At 44.3% G+C, this 27,069-nt stretch overlaps 1 protein-coding gene across 1 annotated transcript; it reads left to right on the top strand.

Moving 5' to 3' along the window:
* Positions 1 to 1,270: 1,270 nt before the first annotated feature.
* On the top strand, positions 1,271 to 4,124 carry irx1b (iroquois homeobox 1b; the record flags this gene model as incomplete). The annotated part of the gene is made up of 5 exons (XM_079749793.1): positions 1,271 to 1,507; positions 2,286 to 2,528; positions 2,621 to 3,383; positions 3,580 to 3,640; positions 4,076 to 4,124. The coding sequence occupies 5 exons, from the start codon at positions 1,271 to 1,273 to the stop codon at positions 4,122 to 4,124; spliced, it is 1,353 nt and encodes a 450-aa protein (XP_079605919.1).
* Between the last annotated feature and the right edge of the window lie 22,945 nt (positions 4,125 to 27,069).

Here is a 27,069-nt window from a genome sequence, read left to right as displayed (position 1 = left end):
ACTGTTCTACATGTCGAATAATAAGGAGATCGAATACTAATTCAACAGCTTAGGATCATCAAAGTAAAAAAAAAAGGTTTTAACAGGAGTTATATGGGATGTCACATATATACTCTTAACAAATGCTATAATTAAGGGGTTTATTTTTTTTATATTGCGTAACTGTTTAACCCGCATTGGAAATTGACACAATTTCCCTTTTCGGCACGGGCAGGGCATGTGTCTGTGTTATCCGGGATAACCTCTCTCTTACACACTTATCTCCTATCTAAAATATGCTCCACTGACTTCCGTCGATTATCGCGGGCATTCCGCGCGTATCTGGCCGGTGTAGGCTATCGATGCCTCCCATCTGGTCGCCATTAAGGCCGCTTATCCTTAGATCAGGTTGGCCATTTTTTCACACCCAGAAAAATTAAGATGGGAATATATTTTTACATGAATTGCATAATAATTATCAGGTGTCAAGCAACGTAGATACAGGCAAATTATATCTATATATTTTTATTTGTGTTCTTGTTAGTCATTATTATTATTATTATTATTATTATTATTATTATTATTATTATTATTATTATTATTATTATTATTGTTGTTATGTTTATGCTATACAGATGCATAAACTGTGTTAATTGAAAGGCCATCCAGCCGTGACCAAATCTAGGATTACGCCTTTCGTGGTCTGTAATTTAAAGAACAGATTGCGATTATAAATTATGAATACAATCATATACTCATATAAATAAATGCTTGAAAAATAGTTCAGGAGCACAGTCACAAATACACACAAGCACACGCACGCACAAAATCACAGGCACAAATATACACACACGCGCACACACACACACAAACACACACACACACACACACACGCACACACGTGCGCACACGCACAAACGCAGCCACAAAAACACAGGCACAAATATACACGCAAACGCACACACATCCATATCCACTAACTCACACGACCTAACCAATGCACTAATCGCCTGCCCCGGGCATAGGAGGAGCTTGGTGTTTAAGTAGCCTGCCAATCACACAGTGAGCTCCACAGTGCGAGGGTGTCCTGCGGCTACAGCGAGGCATCACTGTGTACTCAAGTGCCAAACTCGTCGGAAGCGAAGGACTACGCGTCGAGAAAGTGGAGTTGACAGACTGGCTGTCGTGATTTAGAAACCCTCTTCGTCTTTCTGGGAATTTTTGTTTGGGTTTCTTCCCGTGTTCCCCCTTGTGATTTTTAGGCGAGGAGATTTATTGCGAGCCTGTGGAGATGTCCTTCCCTCAGCTGGGGTTCACGCAGTTTCTGAACCCGCCGCACGAGGTGTACGCGGGCGAGCGGCCGGGCTCCGCGCGGGAAGGAAGCGCGGACAGCGGGGCGAGCCCCTCCGCCTGCACCGCCGCGGCGGTGAGCTCCATGCTCGGGATGTACGGGAACCCGTGGGCCCACAACTACAGCGCGTTTCTGCCGTACGGCGGAGCCACAGACCTCGCCCTCATATCCCAGATGGTGAGACACAAGCTTTAAAAAGTTCATATTTGTTTGCATGAAGATGATTTTGTAGTATCATTCTGAGATATAAATAAATGATGGTTCTTTGATGTGATTTAAAGAATGCATTTTCCCTTCTTCATTTGATTTAAAAATGTATAGCCTTTCATACCACGCGATACTATTAGGCCTATTTATATTATTCCTAAATGAGTCTTTACCCGAGGTAAAGACTACATGCTTAACAACATTTACATTTAGGCTATTTAGCAGAGGCTTTTATCCAAAGCGACTTACAATTAGTACATATAATACATGTATATATATTTAAGAACTTGGTTATAACTTTCAAAATTATAATAGGAATAAACTTCTTAATGAATGAATTAATATATAATTACAAATAGGCTTAAGTAATTCCACTATACCCTCAAACACCCCTATTGTGTAACTTCAAAATAAATAAAAAGAAAATAACAAAAATATATAAATAAAAAAATGTTTGAAATGGAGACAATATTTCCTCTCGTTTTGTGAAAAATGAGAAATGTTAAGTTATAAAAATATTTAGAAAAATATGATTTCATTCTGATTTACTGATGGGTGGCTTTTGAGAAAACTTCTAGCTCTTCCAAATATTTTATTTGGAAATACAGATATTTAGTTTTTTTAAGCTCATTACTCAATCATCAAATGTACTCCTATAATTGAGTTTACTTGGCAATTAAAAATGTGCGACACATTGAAAAGGCCTGTTTTCATCCTGGCCTTAAACTCATCCTCCCCTTTAACCCAGGGCCCCCAGTTCGACCTGAAGGAGAGTCCCGGGGCCCGGCCGGCCGCCCTGCCGGTCCACGCCGCCCAGGGCTTCTACCCATACGGCCAGTACCCTTACGGAGACCCGTCCAGGGCCAAAGCAGCCACCCGGGAGACCACCAGCACGCTGAAGGCCTGGCTGCAGGAGCACCAGAAGAATCCCTACCCCACCAAGGGGGAGAAGATCATGCTGGCCATCATCACCAAGATGACCCTGACGCAGGTGGGCCTCATCACGCAGCAGTGCACTTGTGATATGAAAGATCGATATTAAACGATCGTCCTATAACGTGGTGTTATTATTTATTCGTGCAGGTGTCCACGTGGTTCGCCAACGCGCGCCGGCGGTTGAAGAAGGAGAACAAGGTGACGTGGGGGCGCAGCGCCGAGGACCGCGACGGACGGATCTTCAGCAGCGACAACGAGGAGGACACCGCGAAGAACGGCAGCGACGACGAGGACGAGGAGGAGGAGATCGACCTAGAAACGATCGATATCGAGAGGCCAGAGGAGGACCGCGGGGATTTGGGTTGCGAGAAGGGTGAAGCGGGAGCGAGAGAGGGCTCTGAGTTGAAGACTTCGGAGGCCAGCAGCAGGGGGCTCTCAGAGGACGGCCTGAGAGCAGCGGAGCGGCCTGTCGCTCTCATTAAGGCGCCTGGAGGAAAAATAGCGATGGATAATTCCCCGATTAGACAGGAGTGTCAGAGAGCATCGCAGAGCAAGCCTAAAATCTGGTCTTTGGCAGAGATCGCCACGAGCCCCGATAACGCCCAACACAAACTTTCTTCCGTACCACAATATACGCAACACCCCGCGTTATCGTCCGCGGGCCATCCGGCCTTAATGCCGGGACATGGGATATACACGTGTCAGATCGGAAAGCTGCACAACTGGACCAACGCAGCTTTCCTGAACGCCACGTCTCTTGTAAACATGAAGCTCCTGGGGGTGGGTCCGAAGGGCCAATTACCTCTCCAGGCGCGTCATGACGCACGGCAGGGGAATGTGTCCGCAGCCTCGGGGACAGAGGACGACAGCGAGGGGGAGTCCTCAGACGGTTTCAGTCCAAAACACGACGGTAAGAGACACCTGGCCGAGGCCCTAACAAAGTTAACTTCAAAGTTTGGTTCTTTTATTTGACATTATGTCTTTATATTATGTTAAATGTATGTTAAATTGATCCATGATTAGATGTTCAACATTATTTTAAATGTAACAAGCCATCGATTAAAGAACAACATATTTATAGGTCCTGTCCTTTTTTGTTTCTTTAGGGGAGGAGAGCGACCACAGACCTAACTCTCCTAAATCTTCTTTTCAGCTGATCACTGACAGGTAATGATGCGTTTACACATGGCTTGACATTTTAACATCACCTCCACATTTTCTATCACCTCGCTGCTAAATAACGCTCTAGGCGGAGGTAAACATTGTCACACCTGAGCGCATGTTGGCGATTTCTTTGCTCATAAATCATTTGAAGACTAAAGTGATTGAATAAGCACTTTGCCGCCTCACGGGGCACCGTGTAATATGGGGGATGCGACTCAGTTATCAACAATCCACAATGTATCCTACCGCAACCCACACACACACACACACCACCACCACGCACATCCTCACATCGGATGATTCACAGACGTCAGGTGCACACACATTACAATCTAGATTGCGATATTATTTGATTAGATAGGCTACCGTTTTCTTTATTATGTTTATTTGATCTCTGACCAATTTAGTCCTATTTTTCTGTTTCTCTCAAACCTATAGATCACATCACGGAAAAGCAGCACAACGAATTCTGACAACGACATTATGAGGAGAAGGCAAATGAAAATGTTACAGAATAATTATATTAAATGAAGAACATTTTAGTAAGGGTACTATTTTTGACAAGGAAATCTGTCGTCACGTGTTAGGCCTGCAGTTTAGCTACATGCGAAAGACATGTTTTGGTCACACATTTTCTTGTATCCCTTTCCATGTATGTATGTTTTTTTCTTTCCTCTTATATTGTGAATGAAAACTTAATGAAATTTGTAAATATAGGAAATGAATTTGTCTTTAAAGAATATATTTTTCGGGAAATAAATACATGTAGCCTAACCATAGTAAAGTTTTTTGTGGGAATATTTCCAATCAATTCCTTTTCTAACACTATCAGGCATACTACATCAATTGGTTAAAAGGCCTGATGCGTATGGATCAGGATACTGGGTATAGCCATGGCAATGAGGCCCACTATTATGTGCCATCATAAATAGGCCTACATTAGACCAATTTGACAGAAAGTACTTAACTGAATTCAGCACTTTCGCCTTGCGGGCCTCACATAGTACATAGCACTACATCGCTGGAGTGCAGACACCGCAGAAATCGAAATGGAGGATTTCAAACTCCAGTAAAGTGAACCTTGTGAACCTATACCTGTGCTTTCAGGAGGCTCTCTTCGCTTTAATGTTGGATTAGCCCTTTCAGGCCTCCGCGGCTGCCTCTGAAATGCGGATCAGACAGTAGGAAAGGCCAGCAGCTGGTATGGGGGCTGCAGGGCGGGGCAGCGGGGAGTCGGGGTAAAGAGAGGTAAAGGGAGGTCAGGGGAGCGAGGTCACAGTCACACCCAGCAATCCTCACTCTGTCCTCAGAGAGGCAGGGGGAGGGCGTCTATAGATGCTGCTCCTCTAAAGAAGCTATAGGTGGGATGGCGAGCACAAAACTGCTTGAAGCAGAAGATCAGACATCTATACCGTGCTGGAAACCCTGCTCAATAGTGACACCTCTCGGTGTATATAAGTTACACCCAGAACCTCTGCACTTGAATGGATTTGAACGGCATTGTCCGCCTGTTGTAAGTTGTCTTTTGTTTGGACGTAAAATCCATCCTTCTGGACATGATCAGTCCGTCTAACTTTAGCTCAATCCTTCCATACATCCTTTCTTTCTATCAATCGATGTGTCAATCTGTCACGATAGGCAATATAGCTGGAGGGATACAGAGAGAGAGAGAGAGGGAAAGAGGGAACATGGCAGCGTGTGCAGTGGGAGCTGCCATTGATGTAGAGAGAGCACAATGATTGTGAGCCAGGCACTCAAGGCCATTTGCTCCTGTTTCCGTCGGTGTTGACGGACTGCCAGTAGGACACACTTCCTCCAACACACTCGATCCAGACTCCCGGAAACCCACCGTGCTGCCAACTTTTTCCATAAAAGCGAAAACAAAACAATATGCTCTTGTCAACTGAGCAGCCATGGGAGTGATCATAGCACGATATCCGTTCCTCAAACACATCCGCAGAGTGTCCTGTCATTTTCCAGGCACTTCAGCCACAAACCAAAAAAGATGAAGCAGACAATTGCATCCAAAATGAGGAGGCAGCGCCGTGCCAATACTTTGTTTATTTCATCAGCTTTGTTTTGTAAAGTGAAGATTAGACAAGTAAAGTTTTAGATTAGTTTGCACATGAAGTTGTTCATCCTGTCACACAAACAGAACTGGTGCACGGTTGTCACGATACACCAAAGGAAGGGACTCATGTCGTGATGAAGTCACAGCCTTTAGCCTCCTCCCAGGTTAACAGCCATGAGTTTGAGATACTTTCTCAATGACATAATGATCTCCTCCCCTCCATTGGCTCTGTGTGGAGTTTGTCAAAAACTCGGGGGGCCCCCCTCTTCAGCATCTCAGCATGAATAGAGCCCTCATTGCTGCTTTGGTATTCTGAGATGGGCTCTTTGGTGAGCTCTAATCCCTATTAAAGGCATAGATTATGTAGGGGATTGCCGTTTGATTTACCCCGTCCCACTGCTCTTTTCCTTCACCATCTCCCTCTCACTGACGCTTTTCTCTTTTTGCGGTTTCTCACTCTTTTTCTCTGTTTCTCTATAGGAGGGTTCCACCGGGTCTTCTTCTTGAAAACACACACACACACACACACACACACACGCACACACACACACACAGAGACACACACACACACAGCGACACACACACACCAACATGTGCTGCCGTGTATGAGGGCCCCCGGGTGTCCCTGGATAGATTTGTTAAAGCCACCCAACCCTCCTGCATGGGTGAGAGCGGTTAAGGCCCCTAAGCCCACCACTCCCCTCCTCGCTCTCTCTCTCACACACTCACTCTCACACACGCATCCTCCGATAAAGGGAAAGTAGATGATACCCCCCTAAACCCCACCTCCCCTAACACACTCCTCCTCAATCATGCAGATAATCAGGCTTATGTAAAGACGATGTGCTCTTTTGACAGTCATCAGCTCATCTGTGATCCAATCATACCCAAATCCTTCATTGTTCAAGATGCCCCAAATCCGCTTGAGAGTCCACCCCGCCCCATTATGCTGCCAATCACCGCCTACATTCCTACCCCTGTTGCCATGGCCCCTCGCTGACAGGGTCAGGGGTCATGATAACAGAGAGCGCGAGCTCACTCGAGGGGATGGGAGGTGGCCCCAAGGTGCATGGTGTACCCCTGTTGGCCAGGCTGACACAGGGGGTAAGTGTAGACAAGCTGCAGCTCTATAGACCTGCTGTGAGGTGCCAGTCAGAGTGAGAGAGAGGGAGAGAGAGAGAGAGAGAGAGAGAGAGAGAGAGAGAGAGAGAGAGAGAGAGAGAGAGAGAGAGAGAGAGAGAGAAAGAGAGAGAGAGAGAGGGAGAGAGAGAGAGAGAGAGAGAGAGAGAGAGAGAGAGAGAGAGAGAGAGAGAGAGAGAGAGAGAGAGAGAGAGAGAGAGAGAGAGAGAGAGAGAGAGAGAGAGAGAGAGAGAGAGAAAGATGGGGTGACATAGAAGGCCAGAGAGGAAAAAGGCAGATGGTAGAAGTGGGATATGAAAGTGGAGAGTGGAGATGAGTGTGAAGGGATTTATGACCAAACAAGATTAGGTTAGCTTGGACCTTAAATACATGGTGAAATTGTATTTGTATATATTGTGTGTGTGTGTGTGTGTGTGTGTGTGTGTGTGTGTGTTTGTCTGCATGTGTGTGTCTGTGTCTGTGTGTCTGTGTGTCTGCGTATGTGCGTGTGTCTGTGTGTCTGCGTATGTGCGTGTGTGTGTGTGTGTGCGTGTGTGTGTGTGTGTGTGTGTGTCTGTGTCCGTGTGTGTGTGTGTGTGTGTGTGTGTGTGTGTGTGTGTGTGTGTGTGTCTGTGTCTGTGTTTTATTGTGTGTGTGTGAATAATGCTTCAGCTGAGGTTTAATTTGAAATTCCAATTTATCTCCTAATGAAATTAAAGTAGGACAAGTCATTGTGGGTAATAGGAGCATTTAGATTAAATATTTTGTTCTCATGCTTTGGAAAGAAATAAAATGTGCACCCAATGTAAACATAAGTGAGCAAATGCGTGGCCTAGACAAGATATCATAGGGAATTACCCCATTCACTATTGTATCATAGGGATTAGTTGTGCTAAGCCATCAGCACAAAAGGAAAGTATTAAAACTCATGAGTAATTCAACAAGCAAAACAATACCAAGTTTATCACTTTCTAGCCTACGTTTATTGTTGTTTTGCAGCTGCGAGTATTTTGCTGACAAAAAACGAATTTAGTTAAGACCGTCGACAAATTCAATATACAGGGTAAGGCACACAGAACAAGCAAAATGAATGAAAGACATGTGATTAGTTTCTGCTTTCTCTTCTTCACAGGCCCGTTCAATGCAATCATCCCGGGGTGGACTATATGAAGCAGATTATCGTAGAAAGCGAGAGAGACAGAGAAGGAGTTCATGGTTGAGTGTCTGCATCACTGGCCCTTTTCAGCCATTTTGAGACAATGTTTATCCAACTCTGTTGTAGTGCTGCATTTTATCTTCGCATAGCTTAGCACACCGCTGAGAGTGTCACCAGAGGCTTCGAGACACTCACTGCGTCTTTGTGTAGCGGCCTTTGAACATAACCCAGTGCACTGGGCTGGTTTGAGAAAACGGACAGCTTTCAATGTAATGAAATCGAATAAAATTTTGATTTGGGGTGATTTCATATGCATGTACTGTATATTATGTATATATATTTCTTTCTACAGTGAAATATAAATAGAATAGACATTTAAATGAATTCACTGAGTATTAGATACATTAATACTTTATTGATCCCCAGGGGGAAATTCAAAGTATATAGTTAATTAATAATGAAATACTTTTGTGTGCCAAGCAAAATAACCCACAAACAATGTCTTGCACCAATTCCCCCCCACCCCACTCATTCTAACAGTAAACATATGTACAACAAACATGACGGGTGTCATGGTCTCAAGTGCTATTTATAATTATATATATATATATATATATATATATATATATATACATACATGTTATTAATAGCACCTGAAATAAGTTTGATCAAATTGAATAATGTTTATTTGTACCCTTTGTACATGCTATATATAAACGTTATCCTATTTGACAAAGGGAGCTACACTGAGCGTGCATAGCATTGCATCGTGTAAGGCTGCATTCAAACCAAATCAGGCTGCAAAAAGTTTAAACAGAATAAGCTTTTGGGGAAACGCAACCAGCACGCCATCACGCAAGACAGCTGTCAGACGGGAAGACGACGGCGGGAAGAAGAACCTGGTTTACCATGTAACGTTAGCATTGGTCTGAATCCAGCCAAACTTCTTTTTCAGTTCCGTATTTTCATTTAACCTATTTAAAAAACTAAAAATTATATGTTTTAGTGATCATGCTATTGTTATCACACAAGAGTGTTTTTTTAAGTATTTCAGTATTTTAACAATATTTATTAACAAATTTGAAAAGAGTGCAGCTTTCCCCCTGAGGCAACTACTCAGGCTGTGCTGGAATTTTTAAGAATTGTCTGACCGCTAATCAACAGTTACCGCAAAATAATGTTTTATATCCACTGTAATTAACTGTGTTTCTGAACAGTTTAATTATTTGAATATTGTGTACAGTGTATTACTGTGTAATGGGCCTTTAAACACATCCCAATAATAACAGAACGACTGTATATACATTCACAGTAAATATTATTCTACTGTATAACTTCAGATTTTCTCTAAATTGCCTTAAAATGCCATACATATATTTCTGATCAAATAAGACTTATTATGAACAAGGTGAGTGAAGTTACAGAGCCTGATGAGCAGAATGCATACTATGTGGGGACAGTGAATGCAGACAAGAGAAATGAGCAATGGACAGTGCTTCTCATTGGTGCAACAACTGTGAAATTTAAGATTGACACACGAGCAGATGTTAGCATCATGTGGGAAGATACTTGCTAATTGCTAGATGCTAATTCCAGAGAGAGAACTAAAGAAGACCAGCGTCTCACTATGCAGCCCAGGGGGTCAACTGGAATGTCAAAGACACATTCAAGCGCTACATACGAGGACAAGTCTTACTCATTCCCAATATATGTCATCAGACTAGAGGATGTCAGCAGCTAACTCAGCCCTTCCACTGCAGCAGGGATGGGCCTTGTGAAACGCACCAAGGAGGTCCACAATGCATTTGAAAAAGCATGGCATGCTCAAGACAGAGCCTGTAAAGATTCAGCTGCAGGGTCCCAAAACGCTGATCCAGAAGGTGAAAGAGGAGCCGCCCTGGATGGAGGAGAACGACACCATGGAGGAAAAGGGGAAAGGTGTGTATATGTGTGGATCTAAAGACACTAAATTAAGGGGTTGAGAGAGAGATTTGTCTTACCTTCTCTAGAGGAGATCATAGCCAAGCTGACTGGGGCAACGGTGTTCTCCAGCCTCGACACAGCCTCAGGGTCCTACCAGATTCCCCTGCCTAGCGACAGCACCCGATGGACAACGTTCATCACTCCATTACCTGAGGCATGAACTATCTAGGTAAATATGGGCCGACCTGTACACCGTGGGTTGGCCACTGTACAAGCTGTTAAAGGTCCCATGGCATGCTGCTTCATGGATGCTTTTATATAGTTGTCATAGTATTTGAAGACGTTCAAGAAATTCACCCTTGGTGCAGAATTACAGCCACTACGAGCCAGTCCCACAATGAGCTTTTCACAAATGTGCCGTTTTTTAGAGGTGGGTCAAGGTGGAGGGTGGGGGTGTGGCCCTGAGCAGCTTTGCGGTCACGGTACTATACGCTTGTGTTTACAGTGGATGAATAGCAATAGCTCAGATTCATAACAGAGGCGCACACAACTTTTGGCCGTGTTCTGTAAATATTCTGGAACACTCCGGGTGCTCCGGCGGGAGTCCTGGAGCTCTATATCTAAATAATATCATATTATATAATATCTACATAATATTATATATATAATCACGGCCAAAGGCTGTGTGCACGTCCGGATGATATTATGAATCTCACTTCCACATCAATCTGAAGTACAGACTGAACCAGGACATGGAGGAGAAAGGGATTGTTGCCTTTTGCGGACTCCCGGTTCTTCAACAACAAGACTCGTAGTGGGTTTTATCTCGGCCATGGTAGAGAAGAAATTGGGAAAGGAACTTTTGCTTTGACTCCCTGAAGTCCAGATTGTACCGCAACATGGAGGAGAAAGGGATTGTTACCCGCGGTGTTTGCTCGGGATTGTCTGCTCCATGGCAAGGGTTGTACACTTCTTTGTTATTTGGATAACCGTTCTGCCGTTGGTGTTATGCCGCATAACACGCACCACAATAACGCAAGTAAAGCTCCCATTTGGTGAAACGACTACACTGCGTCGGGTTCTCTGACGTCTCTGGTTCCACAACGAGACTCTTAGTGGGGGTTATCTCAGCCATGGTTGAGAAGGAATTGGGGGGAAAGGAACTTTGGCTTTGACTCCCTGAAGTCCAGATTGAACCGCGACATGGAGGAGAAAGAGATTGTTGCCCACGATTGTCTCCTGCTTGGGCACTGGCGCTGGAGCCCTGCTGCCGAAGAGTCAAGGAGAAGACAATCCCGGGCCACAATCACGGGAAACAATCCCTTTCTCCTCACCCTCTTCCTCCTTCCTACGTCCTACTTCCTGTCTGGGGTGGGGGGGGGGGAAGGGGTTCACAGAGGGGTTTAAGGTCAGTGACCTTGTTCTCGAGTGCTGCGGTAATCTGCTGTAGTCACAGGGTCAGCTGTTTGCCCTGGCCTTCAGGGTCTTCGTCCAGCGACTAGATGATCTGAGGGGAGACATGGGGAAGTTCGCCATGTCAGTTCAGGTTCAACGGCCCCACGTTGTTCGGCTTCTCCCGACAAAGGCCCAAAAGAATTTGGAAGAAAATTTGTTAAAAAACATTCTATTCCGAATTTGTCCGGAGTAAATCATTCTTTTTCGAAATCTCCACATCCAAAATTGACAGGGAGTCCTGAGTGAGGACACACAGCTACATCTGAACTGTCGGCGCACCTCGCTTCGTTAAAACACATGATTCTATTTTGTATTTTGGGTGGCATGACAAATAAGGGAAGACATTCCCGCTCTGTGTGCTTTTGGGCTAAAGGGTGGAACTTTCTAGATTAGGTTACTAGTCTGCACAGTAGTCTGCACTTATTTAATGATATATTGACCACCTGGGTGTTGATAAATATATCCACATGAATACATCTCCTGAGCCTGAGGTCCTTCACCTCTGCTAATAAGTGACACAGCAGGGGCTGGGGGGAGGAACAGACAGACAGGCAGACAGACAGGCAGACAGGCTCCTAGGTGAGTACTTCCCTTGATCCTTTGCACACACTTCAACAGTGCCTGAAATGCCAGCCAATGGGGCTCTGGCGCAGCGTGGAACCCAATCTAAATCAACTCCAGCCAATGGGGCGCTGTGTTTCAGGGAGCCCTCAGCCCGTCTGAGTACCTGCTGGCGTATTGGTGCACCTGGTGCAAGGCCACCTGGGTGTTCAGCTTGTCCCTGTGTTGCTGGAGAGGGGACACACACACACACACACACAAGCGCGATTAGAAATGTGGTATTAACGAACACACACATTTATAGACACACAGGCACACACACACACACACAGGCGCACATACATATACACAGACACACACACGCTTTTAGAAATGTGGTATTCACATACACACACTTCTTGGCCCCACAGTGAGTGTTTATGCAAATGTTTGGATATAAAACGTTTAGACTTGGCTATAACTAACACTAACTAGCTAACAGCTTATGGACTTGGGCGAACCAATTTCAAATGCTGACTGTAAATGTAGGTGTGTTTTTGTCGACTTTTCATGTTAAAGTCAGATTTGTATTTCAGTGGTTTCCATTTGAGCTATTAAAAGGCATGGTCTAAAGAGTGCAATCAAAAAGATCCTGTCGCCTGCGACAACGAGCGGAACCCGGCCGGCCTTTGTGACACCCCCGCCTCTATATAAGGCCCCGCTCCTCAGTCCAGCGCTCAGTGGTGACCAGAGAGCAGCGACAGAGGGGTCATAGCGGTGAGATCCACTATGGTGATGGAAAGTGGAATTGACGGACAGGAGGGAGAACAGGATGCCCTAGGAGGTGACTCCTCCTCGCCCCCGTCAGAACAGCGTCCGGGACAGGTGAGGGAGGACAGGACACGCACACCCACCTGACACGCACACTCTAAGTGTGCAGATGTACATTTGTATTCTTTCAAAAGCTTTCGGTTGTACAGGATTAGATTAAGTTAAGGTCAAACAGGCTTTTCTTTTTAAAGAAGTGCAGACACACACACACACACACAAACACGCACACACATAAACAAGCACGCACGCACGCACACACTCGATTTAACACATTTGATATCAGTACTTTATAAAAAGATATAATATATATGTATATGATATATAAATAGCTTTATACATGTTTTTTCGTTAACTTTTTCTATTCGAAAAACATAAAAATGATTGATTTATGCTTCAGCATATTTTAGCCATTTTAGCCATTTTCATTAGAATGTATACCCAAACATTCCGTCACCGCGACGACGTCCCCGCGGCGACATCACCTGACGCCTCTGGCCAACGGAACCCGGCGGCCCTCTGACATCACAGGGCCGCGCTCCTCTACATCAGTCACCCCAGCTTACCCTGTCTCTGATCCCCAGCTACCTGGGGATCGGGGAGGGGAGCGCTGAGCGTTACCTGGGGATCAGAGAGCGAGCACAGCGGCCACTGAGCCAAGTTAGCCAAGTGAGCGAGCGAACTATGGAGAAGAGTGGGGTGAGGAAACCTTAACGGTGATCATCTCCTCCCGACAGGGGAAAGAGGCCTCCCCCTATCCGCACTCCTCCTCCCCCTCTTCGGACTCCTCCCCCCACTACCCGGCCTCCTCCTCGTCCGATGGGGAAGAACATGTGAGACAGGTGAGGAAGGAGAGGACACGAACACGGAGCGACTGAGACGTCTTTTGGTTTCCTGTCGTGGGTCTTCAGGGTGGGTTCAGGTTTAAGCCGGTGAGTTCCTGACGCTGTGTGTTGTGTCCTAGATGGTGAACAGATGGTTGGAGACAAATGAGGAGGGGGATGACCCGATCTTGGTCGCAGAGTGCGAGCTGTCAGCACCGAACCCGGGCCAGACCCCCCCGGACCGAGGACAGACCCCCCCGGTCCAGACCCCCCCGGTCCCAGGCCAGACCCCCCCGGTCCCAGGCCAGACCCCCCCGGTCCCAGGCCAGACCCCCCATGAACCTGGTGAGCGCACTGCATTGTTGTGTTTACCTGCTTTTGTGTGTGTTTACCTGCCTTTGTGTGTGTTTACCTGCTTTTGTGTGTGTGTGTGTGTGTGAGTGTGTGTGTGTGTGTGTGTTTGTGTGTGTGTGTGTGGTTATCTTTTGAGTTTTATACGTCAGCATAATCACGAAACATTGACTGGCCGACTCTCACATTAACCGTCACTAAAACATAACCCATAGCAGCAACAAACACACAACAGCCACTATGGTCGTCATTAAACACAATTTTGTCGTTCATTTCTGACAGGACCCCAACACCAGGGAGAAGGCTCAGGCCCTTTGGGGGCCTGGCTGCCTCCCAGAGTCTGGCCCCCCAGAAAGGACGTGGCCAAGGCCATGGGGACCATGAGGGTGTGGGCCAGGGGACTCAGAAAGAACAGGGTTGAACCAGCACCCTGGCTGGGTGAGGAGGACGACAAGCCTTTGGGCCGCCCTTCACGCAACCCCTTCCTTGGCCAGAGCGCCCCGGCCCCAGGCCAGAGGGTCCCGGCCCCAGGCCAGAGGGCCCCGGCCCCAGGCCAGAGGGCCCCGGCCCCAGGCCAGAGGGCCCCGGCCCCAGGCCAGAGGGCCCCGGCCCCAGGCCAGAGGGCCCATGAACCTGGTGAGCTCGCTGCAGTGTTGTGTTTACCTGCTTTTGTATGTATGTATGTATGTATGTATGTATGTATGTCTGTGTGTGTGTCTGTGTGTGTGTGCGTGCGTGCGTGCGTGCGTGCGTGCGTGCGTGTGTGCGTGCGTGCGTGCGTTTGTGGTTTGCATTTACCTTCTGATTTTTATATGTCAGCATAATCACGAAACATTGACTGACGGACATCTGTCTCACTGCCTCCGGCAGCAGACAGGCCCCCAAGAAAGGCCCTGGCCCAGGTCATGGGGACCATCAGGGTCTGGGCGAGGGGAACAAGAAGGCAGGGGGTTGAGACAGAGACCACCGCCCTGCCGGATCAGGAGGAGGAGAAGCCTTCGGGCCGCCCTTCACGCCGGAACCCCTTCGGACGCATTAAGATGGCCTGGGCCGAACGCGCCGCCAACGCCCCCCTGAACAGCTGGGACCATCAAGAGCCTGTCAACAAGGCTGAGGAGGAAGGGGAAGCCACACAGCGGGCTGAGGGGAAGGGCTTCAGGCCTCGGATCAACGAGTGGCTGAGCCTCAGGTTGAAGGGGCGCCTGTCAAGCGTGGCTGCCCTGTTCAAGTGTGGGGCGTATGTCCTGTAAAAAATATATATATATATCATGCAAAAAACACAAATAAATATTATGCATATTAAAATGTATTACGGCTGTATTCCGATAGCCTTACGTCCACTTAAACGTAGTACACTATCCGCACTCACTAAGTGCGCTGATTTTCAGATGTCAGTGTCGTTCCAAATCGAAAACTCTGTGGTGCACTAACCGGAAGTTACGATCGCGACTGCCGCCGTGGCTCCTCCCCCACAATAATTATCCCGCTTTGAACGGTGAACTCTTTACGCATAGTAACTATAAAAATCTATAAAAGAAAAAAAACGAGAAAATGACTCCATTAATGCAAGCATGTGGAAAATGCACCGACGCTGGCTCAGCCTGGCCCCGCCCTCTTTCTGCTACATAGCTAAGATGGCTGCCTTTGAGTACGTAAAGTGTGCATTTTCCCACACTCCGAGGTTTGGCCATTTTGAGCACACCATCCGGGTCCTTTCAGTACACTTATTTTCGCCGATCTGAATTGGAACGTCCTACGTACTCAAACTAAGTACAGTGAGTACTGATAGTATGGATATTGGAACACAGCACTGGTGAATTTAAACAAAGTATTGAAACATCTGATGGGACTCAACCAAGTCCTCATCGGTGTTGCATCACACTGAGGTGTGTAATTCTTTGTTTAAATTCACCTTGTCTGGGACAAAGCTGTGGTTTCACTCCAGTGTGATGTCACATCGAAGTGGACTTGGTCTGGACCCATCCGATGTTTGACGTACATTCTTTGTCTGGGCCCAGGTGGATTCAACAAAGTATGTACGTCAAATATCGGATGGGTTCAGACCAAGTCCACATCGATGTGACATCACACAGGAGTGAAACCCCATTTTTGTCTGAGCTTTGGTTGAGTCCCAGCCGATGTTTGACTTACATATTTTGTTTCATTCACCTGGGCTCAAATGCCAATTCATGTAAACACAATTTAAAAAAAAATGGTGCTGTCAGTTTAATGCGTTATTAACGGCGTTAACACAAACCAATTTTAACGGCGTTATTTTTTTTATTTTTGGCAACAACTAGTCACGTTAGAAAAACTACAACACCATACCGGATCTAGCTACAGCGGAAACAAAACAACTAGCACGCCGCACAAACTTGTTGGGGCAAGGATACGGAGCGGGTGAAAAACTCCTTAATAGTGTGTGTGTGTGTTTGTGTGTCACTCTGTTCGAGCCTGCACGAGAGTTCAATGCTGTTACGTCTTTCTGACCAATCGCAGTTCCCACCACTTCGGGAGGGGCCGCTCAGTTACTCCCCTCTAGACAAAATCAACTTGGTTGTGACGTTGACAGTTTGTGAGTGTTGCGCCTGGTGAGTGAGTGAGAGGTTGCGGGCGCACAGCTCAGGCTGCCTGACGGCGCTGCAAGGAACTTTTATAAACGCAATATTGTTATCCCGCAGTAATCAGCCCGACAGCCCCGAAACGTTAACGGCCCACCGGGAATTCTCCACCACCAACCCCCCAGCAGGAGGCTCCCACTGCACCTTAACCCTGCCTCCTCCACCACCAACACCACCACCACCATCTGGGCCTCCGGCAGGACCCCGGGGGAGCAGTGGAAGCTAGCTCCCACATGGGACCAGACTCTCATTCCGTCCCAAATCAAAGATCTTAAAGTCTGTACTGACTGAACGGCAGTACAGACAGTAAGAGTCAGTAAGAGCTTTTCCCTCCAGGCCCCTGCGCCCTGCGTCTGTTGTGCATCATGCTCCCTCGCCCTCCCCAAGGGGACTACACACTTAGGTGGGGACATCCCATTCAGTTCAACCACCATCCCCCACCCAATTTGGGGTTGGTGGAGGCAAGGGTGCCGGACCCCGTTGCAATTGCAGCTCTAGCAGCAGAGGTGGCTCGTCTCTTATGGCCCTGACACACCATTCCGACTGCAGATCGTCGGCAGAAAAGGCAGTCGGGCCGATTTGTTCATGGCCGATTCAACCTGTGCAATCGGCGGAAAAGACCCCAGACGGGTTTGAAAAGATCACCGACGGCTTTGACAACAGACGATCGCACAGCACACACCGCACAGACTCAGGTCACCGAGCTCGCCAGACTGTCCGACGACCGATAATCTAGTTTGTGTGTCAAGGTCTTTAGAGAAGGTGGCCATCATTGTTCTGTTTAACAATGCATGCAGAAGTTTGAAGTGTAAAGTTTTGGTGTGTTCCCCGTTCATATAGGACAAGCAACTGAGCCAATTACAAGCATTACTTGTAATGACACATTCACTATGTATATATATACTTAAACCACATCTGCACTACTTATTGCTAATGCTGCTCATGGTCATATCTTCTTCAGTAAACATCTTAACGTATTCATCACCACTACTCTTCTGTCAATACTGTACGCACAGCAAATATATTATTTATTTCTTTATTCCACTATATATACATACCCTGCTTTTTCCTGCTTTTTTTGCACTTATTTTGAGATGCTGAATTTGATACTTTTTTTTCCATTCACATATATTTATGTCACCAGTTTACTCATATGCATACTACTTTCCATACTGTACATACCTTACTTATAGTGTATTCATATTTCTACTGTCTATACTGCACATATCTTCCATCGTGTATTCATCCTTATACACACCATACCTTAAAGCAATTGTTTGTACTTGCATCTGCGCTATATAAATACACAAAAAATCTCTACTGCCTAATGCTATTGCTGCTCATGTTTATAGTATTCTACTGTATACATCTTAACGTACTCATCATATCTGTTCTATTGTCAATACTGGTCATACTGGATGTATTTTATTGTATATTCCAAGTGTGCATACCCCGCACTTTCCGTTTTTTGAGAATCTGCCCATTAAACTGCATTTTGGATGCATCAATTCTGTGCAATGAAAAGCAAGCAAATTATGTAGCAGACGAAGAATAAGCCAAATGACATAAACATTTTTTTTTTTACCATGTTACCTTTCCAAAACACATTGCATTAATGAGTTACGGGAACTCACCGTGATCCACAGTCGGAACTGGCGCTGCTCCCCTCTGCAAATCCAAATCATGACACAGCAGAGATAAAAGTTGACCTCAGGAGCACTCTACTGGTCAAACTAGGTAAGGACATCTACTAGCAGACTGACATGGCTTTCCCCTTTTCTTTGAATCGCCCATAACAGACTAAAATGCAGATACGAAATAGCTGCAGTAGAGGAAGGGGTATGTGGCTTGGCAGGTCTGGTTTTTCGAAATCTTGCTTTTTTCTGACGTTTTGTTTCACAGTCGGCCCCTTGCTGCCCCAGTCGAGTTGTCAACGTTTTGCGTCGCAGTCGATGTTGTATTTAAACATTGGCAACTTTTTAGATAGAATCGACTGGGCTCCATTATCCAATTGGCAGCCACTGGTACATCCACTCCTATGAGAGCGAGCTCAGCACTGGATGCCTGCACTACGTCTAAAAAAAATCATCTGGTTCCACATCCACTGCGTGCACTTTTTTCTTTGTGTCTTCAGCCGTGCAGCATCTCTCTATCTCAATTTTTTTTCTTTGTATTTTATTTTCTAGTGTGAGGGGCTTCCAGCGCCCACCACAAGGTAGCGTCCGGGAAAAGAAAAATCATCTGTGCGCACGGATTCGGTGCTGGGATTTCCCGTCTGTCAATGTGACGGCAAACCCACATCTGACAGTGAATGACTGAATGTAGGGTTTATCTTTTCGCATTTGACTGCACCGTTGCGTTGGTTTTACAATCATTTTAGAGCTTTCTCATCTCGTGTGTCTAATGGAGTCGCAGTATGAAATAAAGCCGCTCCAACCGCTGTTTTCCAATGATGTCCGTACAACTCATCCGAGAGTAAACCTATATCACTGTGGTTTTCATTAATATTTTATAAAATGTTGATTTTTTTTTTCATTTTTAACGAAATATTGTTATCTCCTAACTATATTGTTGAATATATTGATGCCAATTCTTTGAAATATGAGGGTATTGTAATGTTTGTTCAAAGTTAACTCATCTCTGACTGAAGTACAATGTTTGCCACCTATAAATTCATGCATTAGGCCTGTGTAGTACCAGTAATATTTGCAAACTGCACCTTGATTAAGGTTAATTTTATAATGGAGGTGCACTCTGGCCTACACTATCCGTTGCAAGAGATGGTGTACAAATGAATATACTGCATAGACTACTTACAAGGTGACTCGTTTTTTCATGCGTGGATGGACTAAGGAATAAGGAATAGTTTATTTCAAGCTGATCCGTACTCCCTGAAGTCGAGCAGCAGAAGTTAACGGACAATGTTCAAATACTACTGGCTTATTTTTAGGTGAACTAAATATGCAAGAGTAGTCTTACATGTCAGAAACGTCATGTCAGAAACACCACTCTATGTAACCCTTGATGCCATGCCAGTAGTATCCCCTGACTCATGTGTATTGGTGTTTCTCCTGCATTTATTTTTAATATACTAAAGTATCTTAACACTGCTGATTATATTTATTATTATATTCATAAACTGACTCAATTGCAGTTTGAACTCCTTTAATCAGTAGCTTGAGGTTTTGGTAGTTCTGGGCTCAGTCTGGCTGCAGCTGTGACCTGCCTGTACCTCTGCTTTGTTTTGATGAGTCAAAGCTGAGAAGGTCACTTCACACATATAAGTAGATCCCAAAGGCAAACCTTCATGCAATGCATGCTTTCCCAGCTTAGGATATTCCATGTCAACCAAAGCTCTGCAGATGCCTTTCAGCATGTGCCATCTTATGCCCACCGTCAGAGGAAGAATCTGATTTTCCTGCAGGATTGCTTTTCCATTCATTCACACTGAACGTTCCTCAACCAATCCAGTTTTTCTGACACTGCCTCAATATCAGTGACATACTGGTTGAAAATTTGTCTAGTTTCGACAGATGTGCTTTCACCATTTTACCATAGGACATCTGCCAACATCAGTGATGGCAATTGGTTCGTCAAGCAATGGGAAACAGCTCAAATCTCGAATCCATTCACTTTATAATCCAAGTTCCATTGAACCGTCTGAACAAATAATGGCTAGGGTCGTAACCACTGGGATGACACACCCCCTTTTACCTACAACTCTTAACCCAAAACTAATTTTTTTCAAGCTGACCTTCTGATTCTTGAAAATGATTAATCGATTGGAAATATGATTGCTATATATATTCGCGTTTGTGTGTTGGGACCCCTATTTATATGGCTAGAGGCTGGGTAGGCTGCATATATTGCTACATACCTGGTGTACTCCTGATAAGCTAAATGCTAACAACAATGCTTAAACGATGTTTATCACGTCATGCTATCTACACAAACAATATGCCATATGGAAGCTCCATGGAGCAGATCCGATATAAGCCTCATCATTTTGTGAGCTTATTTTGATAAATTAGATGTGAAAGAATAAGGTCATTAACATACTTTTCCAAGAGACTACCAGAAACACAAACACACACACGCACACACACACACACACACACACACACACACACACACACTCACACACACACACACACACACACACACACATAGACTGTAAAAGCCCCCCCCTTCACCAAAATGTTGAGGACCTTCCCTCAGGCCGGAGATTCAGAGTCCCTTTTTGCAGATACAATAGGACCAAAAACACATTTTTACCTAGGGCAATATCCTTGCTAAATATGCACAATACCGAATTCCAGACTTGACTGTTGTGTGTTGTCTGTGTGTCTTATGTATATTGGTCACTGTTGATGTTTTAATGTATTTCTTGTATGCTTTTACCTACTTTTTTTTACCCTACTACTACTACCACACACACACACACACACACACACGCACACGCACACACACACACACACACACACACACACACACACAGACACACACACACACACACGATCTTACAAACTACCAGAAGGTGGCACCAGAGTTCAAGGAAACAATATACTACAACAATATATATGTATGAATATATATATATATATATATACATGTTTGTGTGTGTGTGTGTGTGTGCGTGTGTTTGTATTCCAATGTGAATACCCATGTAATTTTGATATAGTAATTGATTAAAAGACAAAAATGTAAAGATACCTTTTCATCTTTCTGTATATATATTTATGTATATATAATATATATTGTGTATAAATAGTCTTAATAATATTTGTATTGTGTTTGTATTATAAAGTCATACTCAAAGCAAAAATCAGCAAACCGGCTTTCAAACTTCAAAATAAAAGTAAAATAGAAGAGAACATCTTAAAAATCCTGTCATCTTCAAGCGGCAAAATAATCAAAATTGGTCAGACTAGGAATGATTGACACACAAACGATACAGGGATCGCGTTGGGGGAGCTGAGGCGGTAAAAGGCTGTATCGGTCCCTTTGGACCCAGGCTTCAAGGCTGAATAATGCATGGCCACTCACAGAGTAATGAAGTGGAAGTGATATCTGGGAATACGGCTGGCCTGGAAGGGATCCCCGCTCTGGGTTTGAACAGCTCAATGGATCCCCAGCATGCCCTCTGTCTGTCTGCCTGTCTGTCTGCTCACCTGTCTGTCTGTTGGCCTGTCTGCCCGTCGGTTAGTCTATCTGTATGTTTGCAAATGTTTCATGTTTTATTCACTCTGACATTGTTGGTCTGATAGACCTGTGTCCGTACACACACACACACACACACACACACACACACACACACACACACACAGAGAGACAGACACGTCTGTCATCCTCTAAGCCAGAGAAGAGACTAGAATCACAGAATAATAACTGGGAAAGAAAATGTTTTGTTGATAACTGTGCAAGAACACAGGCAGAAATGGAAAAAGACTATCTCTCAAACAAAGAATCACACACACACACAGCCATGCACATGCACATATAAACATACATACATGCACCACTGCACCCACGCAACCCTTACCGAGGCTAAAAGGGTTAGTGTGTTTCTGTTTCACTTATTCTACATCATTGATGGGAAGAAAATCCACAGCATTATTTGAGTTCTTGGACTCCCATTGTTCAGCAAGGTTCCTATTCGACATGAACAGAGCATGAGACAGTAGACCCAGCTGTGTCTGTGACAGCAACCCTGGTCATATATGTGAATCAAACTAAAATCTGTAGAAATTGAGATTGAAAGAAATATAGATAGATGGATGTGAAATCCATAAACCATCTGATGGAATGAGGATTTTCAAATTGCCTCTTTAAATAGTACATATATTTCTAATCAACACTCTCTTTTCAATATTATATTTTGCAGCGATTATTTTGCCCTCAATTAGGTTTCATATGAAATATTTCCAAGTTGCTAAAAGCCTCTCCTCCCAAAAACACCACAAAACTTCACATCAGCAGCAAACACACACGCACATATCCAATGCTGTCAAACCAGCTCGGAAAACATCTACGAGATAAGTTGAGTGAGCATCTCTTTGTTAAATGTTAAAGTTTTCATACTTTCTGATAGAAAAATAGTTAAATGTGTCTCATTGTGATGAAATAACTTGTGATTGCAGTTATTCAGACTTTTTTGCAAATATATTCCGCAGACTTCAGCCCACTCCCTCTCTGGCCTGCGTTAGCATGCTTCTATTTTTAACTACACTGAAAAAAACGTGGAGGGAAATTTACTAAGAAAAAGCTCACTAACGAATTCCACACAGACATTAGTAGATGTTACAGAGAATATTTCAAGTAAGCTCTACATACAGTTAAGAAGTGTTCCACCAAAAGGTACTCAATTTATCTTTACATTTGCTGTCTTTGTTACTAAACTGTACTCCCTATTCTTTAGCTTTATAATGGCCTATTTTTATTCAAGCAAACAGTGTGACACTTTTAAAAAACAACAATTTTATTATGTTTTGAAACACGATTGCAACATATACGGTCTGGTGCATTAGTAGAAAGCAATAAATTGCCCCAATTTCTTAACAATATTGAGTGAGTCACAAACATTTTTCCAAAAACAAAATGCTGATCCTTCCACTTGCTGATCCTTTTTTTTTTTATCTCAAATGTTGTTGTTTTTTAAACTGCACTAATATTTGAAGAAAACACCAACATCAACTTCAGTACATCTGATATAAAATGTAAAATAAGCACGAGAGAGAGAGAGGAAAGGAACTGGACGACCAGAATCAGGAATCCAAAGTCCCTTGTGAATAGATTCTAGTACTGTGAGCGTCTAGCTAACAGTGTCAAGCATTATTGCATGAGACGAATGCAATACAAAATAACTAAATATCTCACACACTCACAAACACTTCAAAAGACACGCTACAAATGTGTATTTCATCTTTGGTGGGTAACTTAAAAGAGCCAGTGAACCCAAAACCTTTTTATTTTGTTTATTTGGAACATGGTCATTTGTCTTCTATGATCATCTACCTGGTAATATATGCCATTGTTACTGAAATAAGTCCCCATTTAGGGGACAGTGGGGCAAAATCCTCTGTTTGTACCATTCTCCCCAAAACACTGTGAATGGTCCACTCTGCTGAGAACGCACGGTGGCGTTCCTCTCTTGACGTCGGAGGGACTTTTCCGAGGAACTCAAACGTCTGGACCACCAAGGGGGTCTAGTGGCGCGTCTTGTGTGGCCGTGGGGAGGGATGGGCAGCGGTGGACTTCGGCGTCCAAGAGAAAGTCGGGCTGACACTTATGGTTCAACGCCACGGTGTGTGTTGGTGGTGACGCTCCGACTGAGCAGCGGGTTATTTAACGTCTGTCTGAGGCTTCCCAGATATCTATAGTATGACGCTACAGTGTTCAGGACAATCTCAGTCCTCTTGGATGGTTTCCTCGCAGACATCCTGTCAAAACATATGAATTGGTGTCCAGAAGCAATATAATGTAAATGTTTTTGTTTATTTTAAGTTACTGAAAGAGGCACTTCAAGGAGTTAAAGTGGCCATTTAATCCTGTTTAATTTGACACTGATAAAGACAGGGTATTATTTAGCCATTATATCCTCAATTACTTTTTTGGTCGAAGTATGACTTTTGGTATGAAGGCAGCTCAGCTTCATAAAATATTTGCTTTGTGGAGCAGATATTAGGCTTTCGATTTTAGGCAAACGATCCATCTGACTGATAAACTATCAATTCTGATACAACAAACAGATATTGTATCAGAATTAACAAATGAAATAGCGAAATTGGAAAAGATGTGAATAAGTAAATGGTATACAGTAAAATATCGGCTTTTATCCCATCAGATCAATGAAAAGCAAATTCAATTAATCTAAATGTTTTAACTTAATTAAAAGGACATACTTTTTTTCCAAACTCTGACATGTCGGTACTTGCCTGTAGAGATATCCATTTACAATTATTGAAGAACAGACAAAATATGGTTAACATGGACACTACAATCATCAGAAAATGTCATAATTTCTAAGTCTTTGATGAGTATAAGTCTTTGATGAGTTCCTCTGCTGATGCCAACGAACTCCATTAAGCAGTGGATGATGGCCTCTTCTGCATGTTGATGTTTAAACAGACAAGTAAATTATTGAAGAGAACTCTCCATATTTTTTAACTCGCTCATGCATACAGAAAGCGAAAGATTATAAGAGAATGCCTCATCTTTACATTGTAGTCTAAAGTATTCTCAAAATACGAGTTAAGAGGATGGTGAGAGGGAAGCCATAAAAATATTTTGTTTGTCAGAAAACGACTGAGGTGTACAAGACAAGTTCGGCAGTTCAGAATGGAAGTTAAATCACAGGGGGGAGGTGAGAAGAGTTTCAATTACTCTGCAGAGGTTGAAAATGCATCTGGAATGGCCAGATCACTATTGTCACCTATTCTCAGTAAATGTGAGCACTACATCATTTGACATAATTGTATGAACTTTACCTGACTGATGGCGCGTTTCCACCGGTGGGTGCGGGTTCGGTTTGGTATGACTAGGTGCGGAACGGTTGGCGTTTCCACCACCAAAAGTGGGCGGGGTCCAGACTTAGCCGTGATAAGCCGTACTTATCTCTCAGTACTCCTCCGTTGGGGTACCAAGCGGTCTGAGAGGGTGCCAACAAGTTCGAGCTACACATGCCGTCCGTTGATTGGTCGACAGAATCGACAGAATCGTCACCTCCGTGCCACAGGGGGATAACAACAAAAAACACAGTATCCGCAAGGTATTTCTGGACAACGGCGAAAGCTTCGTTTATTGAGGAAATGTTGCGCAAAAGTTTGCTGTCCTTCCTCGACGTCCTACTTTGTTGCTATTTTTATTGTGTTGTGTTCTTCTTTTCATTGGATTTATTAGCAGGCTACAGTGTCTGGCTGCTTAGAGGTGCAAAAAGAAGACCCATGATGGATTCACTCATAGCATGTTTCCCATGAGTGAATCTTGGCTACGTAGCTCCCATGGCTATCGCCATCCGGCCTAAACCCCGCCCTACCATAAGGGTACTGTCGGCGGTGGAAACGCGAGCCGTAACTGAGATGCGTGAATCCGCACCTACACTACCGGACCTGATCGTACTGGGCCTAAGCGCACCCGCCGGTGGAAACGTGCCATGAGTGAATCCATCATGGGTCTTCTTTTTGCATCTGCACCCTTAGCTAGCTAAAATAAAATAATATCGAATACAGCAGACCTGCAGTATATGTTCTTTATGAAGGTTAAAACTTTCAGTTTTTTAGTTGAAACTGTTACAGAGAGGTATTGATTCTGTATGGAATCTATGGTTTGCGGTGCACTTTGCAACGCACTTCTTTTATTTCACCAGAAGACAACGGTTACTGTTACTGCTGCCCATTTAATTATATAAAGTTCAACAGCATTCGAACATGCTTTGATCAGCAACATGTTAGAGCCACCTCCTGCATTAGTGCTGATGAGTATTTGATTTGTCCGGCCGGAGCTAAAACAGCCCAACTCCGCCCAAATAAAAGACATGCCGGTCCCATAGTTTCCATAGACTTTTCGTACTCAACGGCAGCCATCTTAGCTACATAGTGGAAGAGGCGGAGCTTTGATAGCCTTTTATAGCTGCTAGGCGTAAAGGGTTCACCGTTCAAAGCAGGATGTTTATGGCGGGTGACGAGCCGCTGCGGCAGTCGCGATCGTAATTTCTGGATTGTGCACCACTGAGTATTCGATTTGGATCAACACTGAAATCTGAAAATCTGCGCACTTAGTGAGTGCGGATAGTGTACTAGGTTTAAGTGTACTCATGGAAGTCTGGATATCGGAACACAGCACAGGCCACGTTAGCTAGCACGATAACAAGCTAACATTTGCCGGCTAGCCTGACGGACTAATGTTACATGTTACCAAACATGTTACCTCAATTCGTCTGACTCCTGACAAGCTATAGTAAAACAAGTTAACCAAGCACATAGACTTACTCTCATGACGCCACACCCACAAATATTCACTCATGAAGAGTCCTGTTCGGGTCCGTTGAGTTACTGAGAGCACACTCTGCTCTGATGTCTGCCCGAGTGTGCACACGGGTGACTCCAAATAAACTAAGGTTGTACAGTCAATACATTACTTTAGTTCATTTTACTTGATGCTATGGGTAAAATGTACACAGGAAAAATATGACTCAAAAATACACACAAACACCAAGTAACACCAGTGATATTTATAGGGCCAAAAAATGAATGACCACCTCCTCCTGCAAAATGGCACAGGCCAGGTGAAGGGGTGACTAGAAATACGAATATTGTGGCGTAGCTTCATGAATGAATGATGGATAGAAGGCAGGATCCAAACGATATAATCACAGTCTAACAATGCAGTAAGAAATACTGGGGAATGCATTTATAAATATGTAATATAAAAGCAATGCAATATTAACAAAGATGGATAACATATAATCCATGAACCTTTATGCATCCTATTTGTTCTCTCTGATTATATCTGCCAAAGATGATGCCATTTGGAGAAAAAAAAATGAG

This window comes from Pollachius pollachius (assembly GCF_949987615.1).
Source record: "Pollachius pollachius genome assembly, chromosome: 13".
In the NCBI taxonomy this organism is placed as follows: Eukaryota; Metazoa; Chordata; class Actinopteri; order Gadiformes; family Gadidae; genus Pollachius; species Pollachius pollachius.
Note: the sequence above shows the minus strand (reverse complement) of the source record. Positions and strands in the feature narration are given on the sequence as shown.